Consider the following 12,763-nt stretch of genomic DNA (forward strand, 5'->3'; position numbering starts at 1 on the left):
GAGATAGGTAAACTGGTTTGAAAATAGAGTAGTGGATGACTGGAATAAGTTACCGAACATTATCATATACTCGAACACACTAAGAAGCTTCAAATATAGGTTGGGCAGAAACATGAGCGATATCAATAGGCCAGCTGCAGTTCTTTCTATTTTTATGTTCCCATGTTCTTATGTACAGAGTAGGGCAGGAGAGTAGCTCTTGGCAAGGCAGGTCCCGGCTAAGTGACGGAACATGCCCCAGTCGCACCGCAATTCTGATCCGAAACAATAAACCACCTCGATATTCATGAAACAACAAACTCAAAGGAAATTAAAATATTTATATACGAGGTAATTCTTTCACAACTGTATCGATTTTATATGCGCTGTGTAGCTGTTGTCGGCAACATAGATTTCAGTTTAAGTAGCCGGTACCTATTTCATAGCCAATATGCATTACGAATGTATTCTTAAGTTTGCTTTTTGCAGTTAACATAAAACGTCATTCAGATATAACAATAAAACACCCAGGCAACAGAAGGGGTGACCTGCTGTAGGCGCAGACCGACAGTACAGTAAGAATCATCACCAAAATTAAGATTAATATGATGGAGGTTATAGCACAGTTTTTTCAGGTACTTGACAGGCAACCGTGCACCAATTACCGGGGGTACAGGACTTGGGTTTGGTAACCTGCCAGCCCTCCACGAACTGGATGGCACCACCATCACCAGGTCAGAGGCTCAGGTCCCTACAACACCTAACCCTGGCCGAGACCACTGTCAGGAGGACCAACACCGCGCTCTCCGTAAGTCTTTATACATGCGTGTGATGGATGAAGCGATAGGGTGTGTGTTTGTGATGGGGTGTGTCAGGGTGTGTTTGATGGGGGTTGTGTGTGTTTGTGATGGGGTGTTTAAAGGTGTGTGTGATGGGTGTGTCAGGTGTGTGTTTGTGATGGCGTGTTAGGGTGTGTTTGATGGGGTGTTTGTGATGGGGGCGTGTCAGGGTGTGTTTGGGTGTGTATTTGTGATGGGGTGTATCAGGGTGTGTTTTGATGAGGTAACGGGTGTGTGTGATGGGTGTCAAGGTGTTTGTTTACTGGGATGTCAGGGTGTGGCTTGACCAAACATTCCGGCTCCCTGTCGTAAACAAAAAGGCGACTGAATTAACCACACGGACAGTCGGCCACAGATCCACTTTTTTGTGTAGAGAAAGGAGGGTGAAAGACGATTAGAGGTGGGGAAGGAAGTTATAGTTAGGAAATTGAAGAAATTTGGGAAGAGGTAAGAGAGGGCGGGCTGACCGCCTAGCTAAGCTAATAGTGTGTCAGGGTTGTGTCATGGGTTAGTTATTGTCTGTCGGTACAGGCACTAGACATCCTACCCTGTCCCATTTATGGGTGTTTAACGACCTTATTTCATATTCCGCCGACCCTACTGGCGGATGCTGGTCTAGGAGGTTGTCTATTGCCTGGCCGTGTAGATCGGGGTGGTAATGGACCTTTTGAGATTTGGTAACTTTTTGGGAACCATGTATGGTTGTTGTCGTTATGTGGTGGAGTCTTTGAAGGAGTTCTGCTCTGATCGTTCTATCTTTTGCCAGATTCTGCTGGCCAGGAAGTGCAGCTGCTGGTTGATGGGTTTTATTCTCAGGTCTCTATGTATCTCGGCTGTGGTTCTGGTGCAAGGGTATCTTTCACCTGTGACGAATCTTAGGCTTCATTTTTGGACCACCTATAATTTTAATATTTGAGTGGTGCTCATAGTATAGTTTTCTAGCCTCTCTTGCCTTTTCCTTCCTGGTGTGGACATGATGGGAATAACCTGCCATGATATATGCAGGCCCAGGAGGGTGTCCTCTGTTTTGTATTCTATCTGGGTATTATTGGTTACTAATGGATGGGTTTTCTTCTGCATAAGGGTATCACGTGAATTTCTGGAGACTAGTTTGGATTTTCCATTGTTTTCGTAATTATTTACCCCTTTTCTAATTCCCGCCTGTTGTTATCAACCTGTAACGCTCGTGATTTTCTTGATGTGTGTTGTTATTTGAGTGATGTTATTTGCATACATAATATCTTCGTTACCTATTTTAGTGGGAGGCGGGGTGTCACTTGTGTAGATAATATATAGGGTGGGGGAGAGGACGCTCCCCTGAGGGACTCCGCTCATGAGTGGGAAGGTCTCTCCTGTGTGTTGTCCTACCCTCAGTCTAGCATTTCTGCCGTCAAGAAAGTTGCAAAGCAACTTTTCAATGTTGGTGGGAAGTCCGAGTTGGAGGATCTTATATTTTAGACCGTCGTGCCAGACTTTGTCAAATGCCTTCGCTACATCCCGGAGAGTTAGATTACATTGTCTACCACTCGCCGCGGCTCTGGCTATGTTTTCACATGCCAGGGCTATCGCTGTTGTGGTGGACTACCCTTTCCTGAACTCGAATTGTCTGCAGTTGACTCTGTTTGTTGTTTCCAGGTGATTTCTCAGACGGTTATTGATGATTTTTCTAGGATTTTTCCAGGCACTTCGAGGAGGGAGATCAGTCTGTAGTTTAGTGGGACGGCGGGGTTCTTTCCTTGTTTTGGTGTTAGGGTAATAATGGCCTCTTTGAATTTAGTTGGGAAGTAACCCGAGGCCAGGCAAGCGTTCATTGTGGTTCTCAGTCTCTCCATGGCCGGGTTGTTCCTGTTATTACAGTGGTTGGTACGTTATGTGAGACGTAGCAGGTCTGTGATTGTTTACATTATAATTAAAACTCTGAAAACCTCGCAATAGGACCCTCTGCTGTCGCTTTAGGGATTCTCACTCTCCTCTATTGTATATATTAGCCTTCTCAAGTATTACTCTTTAGTCTGCTCACCTGATGATGTGAATTACGGAGCCTTGGGAACTTCATGTTTTTCTTGTGGTTATCAGCATATATATATATATATATATATATATATATATATATATATATATATATATATATATATATATATATATATATATATATATATATATAATCAACGACCTCACCAGCCAGGAGATCGAATCCTCGACCTACTGGGTTGGGACTAGGGCTTGCTTCTGAATCCGGAATTAATTTGATTATATGTTCAAAGTCCGCGTGTTATATGGACTAAAAATGAAGTATATATGGTACCTTGTGTTTCATACCAGCTGGATTGGGTAAAATGCTACTGATGTCCACATAAATGGCACGGGCAGTTCCCAATGAGAGGTTCACGGCGCCATCAGCTCGATGAACAGGCTTTGTGTGAAATATAACACAGTCTAGAACTGTTTTTAGTGTCTTTGTGGCATGGTCAGTAGCGTTCCCTGGTCCCACACAGTAGGTCGAGGGTTCGAGTCTTGGCTGGTGAGGTCGTTGATTATATGTTCAAAGTCCGTGTGTTATATGGACTAAAAATGAAGTATATATATATATATATATATATATATCTATATATATATGTATATATATATATATATATATATATATATATATATATATATATATATATATATATATATATATATATATATATATATATATATATATATATATATATATATATATGTGTGTGTGTGTGTGCGTGTAGATGATGTTCTTTGCCTTTGGCCTAGAAACAGTGACCCACTGGAATTTTTAGACAAGCTTAATAATCTTATCCCAAGTATTACATTCAAAATTGAAAGAGAAATAAATGGATCCCTTCCATTTCTTGATATGCTTATCATTAGAAATGGCCATAACTATAAATTAAAGGTGTACAGAAAGCCTACACAGGTAGACAGTTTCATACATTTTTTATCGTGTCACCTGGAGTCTACCAAAATGTCAGTTTTTTCTGCTATGTTTTTGAGATGTTTGCGTATTTGTGACGCTGAATTTATTGATGAAGAACTGAAACACATTCGTTCCATTTCACAAAAACTTGGGTACCCTTCATTGTTTGTTGATCATTGTTTTAAAAGGGCTAAGAAATCCATTCATTCTACTCAAACCAGGGAAATTCCTACACTTAAGAATATTTTGACTCAGCCTTATCGCAATGAATTTGTCCCTTTAGTTCAATCCCTTAAATTATTAAATATTAATTTTGTTTTTAAGTATGACTCAACCATTACCAATATATTAATCAAGAATAGCCCAACTTTGAGTGTAAATGGAAGTGTTTATTGTATTCCATGCAGCAAATGTAATGGAAATTATGTAGGACAGACTGGGAAAGCATTGCAACTCAGAATTTAACAGCACAAGTACAATATCAGAACAGCATCTGAAAGCAGTGCACTGTTCGTTCATGTTAGGAAAAATAATCATCCTATTGATTGGGAAAAAAGCTTAGAAGTGTACAAATTATCATGCGTCACAGAAAGACTTCTGGTTGAAGCTAGTCTGATTAGGGAATTAAATTCCATAAACCTTAGTGATGGTCAATACAAAACTGATAATATGTGACATAAATTTATTTGTCAGTGGCCCAAGGTTAAAAATGCTTTGAAAACCTTGGAGCTAGATGTAAGATAGATATTTAGTGGGTCCCATATTTTTGACCTGACTTAACTTGACTAGTCACGTCTCCCTTTTCTCTTGAGCTCCTCTGTGTGTGTGTTGGTGTTGGTGTGTGGATTAGTGGATATCATGATTATGACCTGACCTCATGTTTAGTAAGGTCACCCTATATATTTAAGCCTCTCTCCATCCATGTAATTCAGTTGCCTCTGAAGATGTCTTGAATAAAGACAAAAGCTAAGGTGCTCCATTGTTTCCCTTTTCCCTGTGAGATTTTATCAAGATTTATGATATATATATATATATATATATATATATATATATATATATATATATATATATATATATATATATATATATATATATATATATATATATATATACTGTATAATCAACACCTCACCCCGCCAGGATTTGAACTCACGATCTTATGATTGTGACCAGGGAGCATTACCATTATATCACCAGGATACAAAAGCACTCCCAGATTCTGTTATATTTCACACAAAGCCTGTTCAACGAGCTTATGACGCCGTGAACCTCTAATGGGGACTACCAGTATCACTTAGGCGGTCAGAGTAACGTGTTACCAAATCCGGCTTCGAAACACGAGGATCCATATATATTTCATTAGCCCAATAAAGCATGCAGACTTCTACATGTTGATTATATGTAGAAGTCTGCGTGCTTTATTGGGCTCATGAAAAAAAAAATGTATATATATATATATATGTATATATATATATATATATATATATATATATATATATATATATATATATATATATATATATATATATATATATATATATATATATATATATATATATATATATATATATATATATATATATTTCATTAGTCCATTTAGCACGTGGACTTCAACATATAATCAACAACCTCACCAGCCAGGACTTGAACTCTCGACCTGGCTGGCGAGGTTGTTGATTATATGTTGAAATCTGCATGCTATATGAACTAATGAAATATATATGGAACCTCGTGTTTCGATGCTGAATTCTGTAAAATGCTACTCCGACCACATAAGTGGCACGGCAATCCCCAATTGGAGGTTCACTGCGCCATAAGCACGATGATTAGGCTTTGTGTGAAATATAACAAAAGTCTAGGTTGGCTTTTTAGTGTCCTTGTGGCGTGGTTGGTAGCAATCCCTGAATCCCTGGTCACACGCATAAGGTCGAGGGTTCGAGTCCTGGCTGGTGAGGTTGTTGATTATATATATATATAATCTGTATATATTACTGAGTCCTTGTGGTCGTATTTGTCTCCCTTATGCATGTTTTTGAATGGTCAATATTTCTTCCTGCTGTGTGCGTTTGTTTGGTCTCTTTCTTTTTATATATGAAAATGACTAATGTACACAAATTCTCTGCAGAGAAGCGAACAAAGGAGAAAGAAGTACATGCAAAAAATGCAAAAGAAGGAAGCGAGGATTGCGGGGACGAGAAAGACGATGAAGAGTAAGTTAACAAGTGTTTACAGCTTTACATTCTGTGCTTTTTAAAGACCCTCTCTTTAAGAATGATCATTGTCATACGTTTTTAATAAATGTAAGAAGCCATTTCGAGAAGACATATAATTTCCTATACACTGATATAAGATTAAAAATTCGGGTCTGTTCACGAGGTTATTCGTAATTTTTTTTGCCGTAATAAGAATAATATAGACACTAGAACACTGAAGCGTTCTCTGATCCAGTGGTTATGTACTAAATTGAAATAGTTCAAGAGTGCTAAACTGAAGTCACAAAAAAGATAAAGTGGAAAGTCATATTCAAAATTGGAAATACAAATTATTAGATTAATTCGACACTGATAATACCGAAAATGGTTGGTACCAAACTTGATTTTTTAGCTGGTAGCTGAGGTGCGGGCGGGCGGGCGGGTCGTATTGCGTCTCTGTAACAAAGCGTGTTCGGCATTCGGGCCTTCAATGTAGAGCGGCAGAAATTGGACAGTGATTACATAAGATCGTCAAGATCGTCTTAGTGATGTGAAAGTGTAAGTCGATGTAGGACTTTTAATGCTAGATGTGATTGTATTTTTGAAAACTCAATTTCCACCGAGTTGGAGGTTCAGCCAAGGTCACGAGGCCTATAACCACAAAATCACTGCCACATGACAAAGCTTTTATTTTTATTATTTTTAAGGACTTGTGGTCACGGCTGTGATAAAGGCCAACCAGGGAGTGTAGTACTGTGATTTTAGGTAAAGCAGTTCAGTGTCATCAGTGACCGCAGAAGAGACTGTAAATAACTTAAAGTGAATACATATTGGCAATCAAGCTGGTAAGGACAACTGCCAGCCTACAGTATTCGTGTCATAGGTGCCACAGAGACTTTAAATTTTATTTTGTTTGTGTGCTTTCTCAAACACTGAAACTGTGTTTATAATACACCACTCACAGGGAGATACAGTGTACACAGTGATAGTTCATAGTGTTGTGGGGTTATGAGATATTTTGTTCACACTCAGGATGGGATGGAGAAAGGAAACTCACAATGTGCTCTCTGTATACATATTGTATTGGGTGTACAGTGCAGCTTGGTGCTGGGAAGTGGCAGCGTGGTTACAAGCGTGATGTAGAGAGAGCTAGTTGGTGAGGATGCTCAGAGGAGGACCAGCTTGTGGGTCGCCATGCTCGCTGACGGGAGCGAGGGCCGCCAGGCAGGAGGAAGAGGAGGAGGTGTTGCTTGCTGGTTGGTGTAGGTAGAAAGAGAGAGGTAGGTTACCACGAAGTCAGGTCTTATATAGCGGAGGTAGGCGTGGCTTAATAGTTGACCTCCGTCATGTAAGGTGGCGCTGGTTGACCTAGACCACGAGGCATACACTGGGGAATTCGCGTGGTCGGCGACTCAGCGACAAACGTTTGTAGGGGAGGAATCCACTACAATACTCCCCCTTCCCTCCAGACGGTGTAGGAGACTTGTTGTCTGCAGGGTTGCATGGCACATGCGAGGCAGAACGGGCGGTGCATGCCACATGTGAGACATAACGGGGAGGGCGTGGATGAGCCGGCCGCTAGTGGAGACAACTGTCTAGAGTCTCTAGACACACGAGATCTGTGGGAGAAGAGAGGGAGAAAAAGGGTGTGTGGGGGGGCGATGAATGTTGTGTTTCCCTCGCGACAGGTACAGAGTCCTCAGATGCGCCTGCTGGGGTGTGTGGGCCTGGGTCAGGAGCAGGGCTGCATCAGGAAAAGGGTCTATGACAGCAGCAGGGTGCATGACAGCAGCAGGGACCACGACAGCAGCAGGGTGCAGGACAGTAGCAGGGAGTACCCGAGGGAAAAAAAAGGGTGCGTGGGGCCGCACTCAGGCGCATGGGCCGCGTCGGGAGCAGGGGCTGCCAGGCAGGAGCGGAGGAGGGTCCGCGTCAGGAGGAGGGTCCAGGACAGGGGCAGGGGGTACTGGTAGGCCGGGGGCGGCGTCTGAGGCAGGACGGGTGTGCTGGGGTCGGTAGGACGTGGTGCTTGGGGCAGGAAGAGGAGCTGGTGTCTGCTTAGAGAAGCAGTGCTGCTCTAGGGTGTCTAACCTGCGGTGTAGAGACAGTAGCTGTAGAGCCGATGAGAGCTGCTTCTGTGTGGATAAGCCAGTCTTCCATGTTGCTTGAAGACTGGGAGAGTGATCAGTTTCTCCTCCATCCTGTGTGAGTGGTCACTCTGGGGTCACCATTTGTGGGGTACGGGATATTGGTTCAGTGCTGGGAGGAGGCAGCGTGGTTACAAGCGTGATGTAGAGAGAGCTGGTTGGTGAAGATGCTCAGAGGAGGACCAGCTTGTGGGTCGCCATGCTCGCCGGCGGGAGCGAGGGCCGCCAGGCAGGAGGAGGAGGAGGTGTTGCTTGCTGGTTGGTGTAGGTAGAAAGAGAGAGGTAGGTCACCACGAAGTCAGGTCTTATGTAGCGGAGGTAGGCGTGGCTTAATAGTTGACCTCCGTCATGTAAGGCGGCGTTGGTTGACCTAGACCACGAGGCATACACTGGGGAATTCGCGGGGTCGGCTACTCAGTGACAAACAATTGATGGGGAGGAATCCACTACAGTGTCATCAGTGACTGCGGGAGTTGTAAATAACTTAAAGTGAGCGCTAACTAGCAAGCAAGCTGGAAAGGCACTGTGCCAGCTGAAACCAAGTCCTGTTATAGATGCCACAGAGATTTTAAATTTTATTTTGTTTGTGTGCTTTCTCAAGGACTGAAACTGTGCCTACAATACACCTTTCACAGGGAGATATAGTGTACGCAGTCGCAGAAGACAACTCTATAGGCAACAGAGAGTAGCTAAGCACTGTTCTTCTTCTCTCTTTTACCTTTTTAAATAGGTGTAGATCTATACACAGTCTGCACCCCCCTCCCCCCCCACCCCCACAACAACCATGAGTTTGATATGTGATTACTGCAGGGAGACGTCGGATATGGAGGATACAGGCCTGACTAATGCAACATTTAGGAAGATACTAACGGCCGTAAAGCATGAGGGCTGTTGCTGGTATTGCCCTCGCTGCATAGTCAAGGTGAATGAAGCGATTGCAAGCCATAAGGGAACGAGTCCTCTAGGGACGAAAATAGATAAGAACATAAGAAAATAAGGAGTCTGCAATAGGCCGGCTGGCCTGTGCATGGCAGCTCCTGTAGAGAGTTACTACCACTCTCTATCATCCATGAATCTATCTAGCCTCCTTTTGAAACTTTCCAGAGTTCCCGCACTTACTACAAAGTTGCTAAGCTTGTTCCACTCGTCCACCACCCTATTTGTGAACCAGTTTCTTCCTATCTCCCTCCTAAACCTAAACCTTTCCAACTTGAATCCGTTGCTCCGAGTCCTATCCTGCTTGGATATTATAAGAACTTTATCTATATCCCCTTTATTGATTCCTTTCACCCATTTAAATACTTCTATCATATCTCCCCGCACTCTTCGTCTTTCTAGGGAATGCAAGTTAAGTTTCTTTAACCTATCCTGATATGGAAGGTTTCTAAGTCCCGGAATCATTTTTGTCATTCTTCGCTGCACCGACTCTAGTGAATTTATATCCATTCTATAATAGGGGCACCAGAACTGAACCGCATAATCGAGGTGCGGCCTAACTAGCGCAAGATATAGTTGCAATAAGACCTCTGCACTCTTGTTACTTACACTTCTAGATATAAAACCCAATACTCTGTTTGCCTTATTTCGAACATTAACGCACTGTTTTCTAGGCCGTAGGTCCGGGCTTACAAGTACCCCTAGGTCTCTTTCACAAGTCGACTTCTCTAGGTTGATGTTATTAAGGTTGTATACATTATAAGTATTTGTTCTTCCAATATTAAGATGAAGCTGGAGCCCTGCTGGTTGCCAAACTGGAGCAAGTTGGGAAGGAGATCCTTGCTAAGAATGAGGAAGTAGCCGATAGAATGGAGGTGATTGCGAACAGGAGTTATGCTGACGTATTAGGAGGGCCACGGAATGGGGGCGGAGAGTAATGCAGGATCAGAACAGGTTCTACAACAGCTTGGGAGATTGAAGAAGTGTGTCGAAGATATGAAAATTAACGGACCTACTGTTAGGGGAGAGGAGGAACACCAGGAACGTCTCCAGCGCAGGAACAATGTAATAGTTTTTAGAGTCCCAGAGAGCCAGGCGGAGGGAAGTGTGAGTAAGGAAACACACGACAAGGTGCTGTTTCAAAATATTTGTACAGAGGTTCTGAAGATTCCATCAACCCCTCAGGATGTGAGGAGGCTGGGACAAAAGCAGGGGGCTAAGCCTCGCCCCCTCAGGATCACACTAGTGAGTGAGGAGGAGAAATGGCAGGTTAGTCGGCAGGCAAAAAACTTAGCAAGGAGCGAGGCATTTCGGGATGTATTCATTCACCCAGATCGCACGGTAATGCAGAGGGAACAGCACAAGAAGCTCCTGCAGGACTTGAAGCAGAAGAGGGAGGAGTCGAGGAGGAACGGGGACAGGTGTACATGGGTTATACTCAGGGGGAGGGTAGTGGAAACAAGTGTGCCGACACAGGGCCAGGGGGCAGCAGTGTACCCTCCACCCAATCAACCCCCCACCCGGGAGGCGGCACCAGCTCAGCCTACCGGACAGGAGGAGGCGAGCGCCGTGTAAACAATGACACTTCTTTTACTTTACTTTTACTTTTATCCTCTTCGCCACTGATCGGCTTGTTAGCCGCTTGGGCGATCGGTCACGTCTCTTTTCATTCATATTCTTCACCAAAAGATCGGATCGCTAGCCGCCCGGGCGATCGGTCACGTCTCTGTCACGCACTGTTGGCAAATACTGGGCATGCACCGGCTCCTGAATGTACCTGAACCCGCTCCAGTGTTGGTCAAGTCTTCTCTTGAAAGAGCTCACACTCGGTGCATCACAACACTCTCTGGTAGATTGTTCCAAAGGTTTACAACCCTCACTCCGAAAAAGTTTGCCCTCACGGTTTTCTGGACTTGCGGCTTCTTCAATCTTGAGATGTGACCCCTTGTGGGGCGAGCGTCCGCCAGCTCCAAGTAAGGACACTCAACTGAGTAGTGCCCCCTGAGATGCTTATACACCTCAACTAGGTTCCCCCTTGCCCGTCTGTAGCATAAGCTAGGCAAGTTCAGGCGCTCCAATCTCTCAGGGTAGCTGAGGTGCCGAAGTGCAGGCACCAGTTTGGTGGCCCTCCTTTGAACATTTTCAACCAACTGACAGTCCCTAGCATATCTCGGGGACCAGATGGGGTGACAGTACTCCAGATGGGGAAGCACTTCACTCCTGAAGATCGTCACGAGGGACGGACCGTCTAGATATCTGAACGACCTTCTTATAAGACCCAATAATTTATTTGCCTGATTTACCTTCTTCTCACAATGGCCCGAGAACTTCAGCTCATTGTCAACATACACACCTAGGTCCTTCTCACACACAGTCTCAACTAGTGCATTTTCTTCATCCCGTTGGGACATATGATACGCCTCCTTACCGTTGGTACGCCCCAGGTGCATCCTCTTACACTTCGTGACATTGAATCTCAGCAGCCATTTCTTCGACCATTCCTGGAGCCCACAGAGGTCCTTCTGCAGCTCTTCACAGTCCGCTTGGTTCTTAATTTCCCGAAATAACTTGCCATCATCGGCAAACATTTGTATGGAGGAGTGTACAACGTCAGGCATATCATTTATGAAACAAACAAACAACAGCGGGCCCAATACACTACCCTGCGGTACCCCACTTGTTACAGGTACAGATGACGATTTCGTGCCATTAATCACCACACATTGCTTGCGGTCATGTAGAAAGTCTTCTATCCACGCTAGGACATTTCCCCGAATTCCGTACCCTTCCAGTTTGATTTTCAGCCTTTCGTGGGGTACACTGTCGAAAGCCTTGGCAAAATCTAGGTAAATATTGTCGATATTACCACCCCGTTCTAGAATATGGGTCCAAATATCCAATACCTTGAGCAATTGTGTTAAGCAAGAGCGCCCCGGCATAAAACCGTGTTGGCAATCTTTTACAAGGTTGTTTCGTAGTAGATGTTCCATCGCGGCATCTCTGATAATACTCTCAAGTACTTTACATATTATGCTGGTCAGGCTCACCGGTCTATAGTTGTTCGTGGAGTGACTATCGCCCTTCTTGAAGATAGGACTCACATAAGCCACTTTCCATTCACTGGGGACCATTTGTTCATCCAGGCATTTACAAAACAGAATCTTCAGGGGCTCTGCAAGCTCGTTGCACAGCTCTCTTAGCACTCTAGGATGCACCATGTCAGGTCCGGGACTCTTATGGACCTTTAGCCTGGACAGTTTATTTCTAATACCCTCTTCTGTGAACACAATGTGGGTCAGTGCTGTGTCGAACCGTCTGTCCTCAAACGCAGGAAGGTTAGTTGCATCCTCTCTTGTGAACACTGAGGAAAAGAAGCTGTTCAATGCCTCAGCTTTATCCTGGTCAGAATCTGCGTAACTTCCATCTTCAAGCCTCAGGTCTGATACTCCTACTCGCGTTTTCAATTTCGACTTTGCATAGCGGTAAAACGCCTTTGGGTTTGACTTGACCTCGCGTGCAACCAGCCTCTGGAACTCCTTTTCAGCCCTCCTACACTCTATCTTTGCTTGGTTTCTGGCTCTTGCATACATCCTCCTGTCTTGCTCATCGTTTGACCCAACCCACGTCTTGAATTTCTGGGTTTTCTTCTTAATTTTGTCGACCGCCGCATGGTTCATGTGTAGGGATCTCCTCGTATTCCTAGAAGCACTGGGTTTGGTCTTGGGTATATATTTATCG

At 44.0% G+C, this 12,763-nt stretch overlaps 1 protein-coding gene across 1 annotated transcript in view; it reads left to right on the forward strand.

Moving 5' to 3' along the window:
- Window positions 1–12,763, forward strand: part of LOC121867077 (dynein axonemal assembly factor 11-like) — a 157,634-nt gene that overhangs the window by 2,952 nt on the left and 141,919 nt on the right. Inside the window, exons 2-3 of the mRNA XM_042366833.1 lie at window positions 626–787; window positions 5,876–5,960. Coding sequence (XP_042222767.1) covers window positions 626–787; window positions 5,876–5,960 — 247 coding nt within the window. The remainder of the gene's footprint in view (window positions 1–625; window positions 788–5,875; window positions 5,961–12,763) is intronic.

This window comes from Homarus americanus, unplaced genomic scaffold (genome assembly GCF_018991925.1).
Source record: "Homarus americanus isolate GMGI-L3 unplaced genomic scaffold, GMGI_Hamer_2.0 scaffold6317, whole genome shotgun sequence".
Taxonomy (NCBI): Eukaryota; Metazoa; Arthropoda; class Malacostraca; order Decapoda; family Nephropidae; genus Homarus; species Homarus americanus.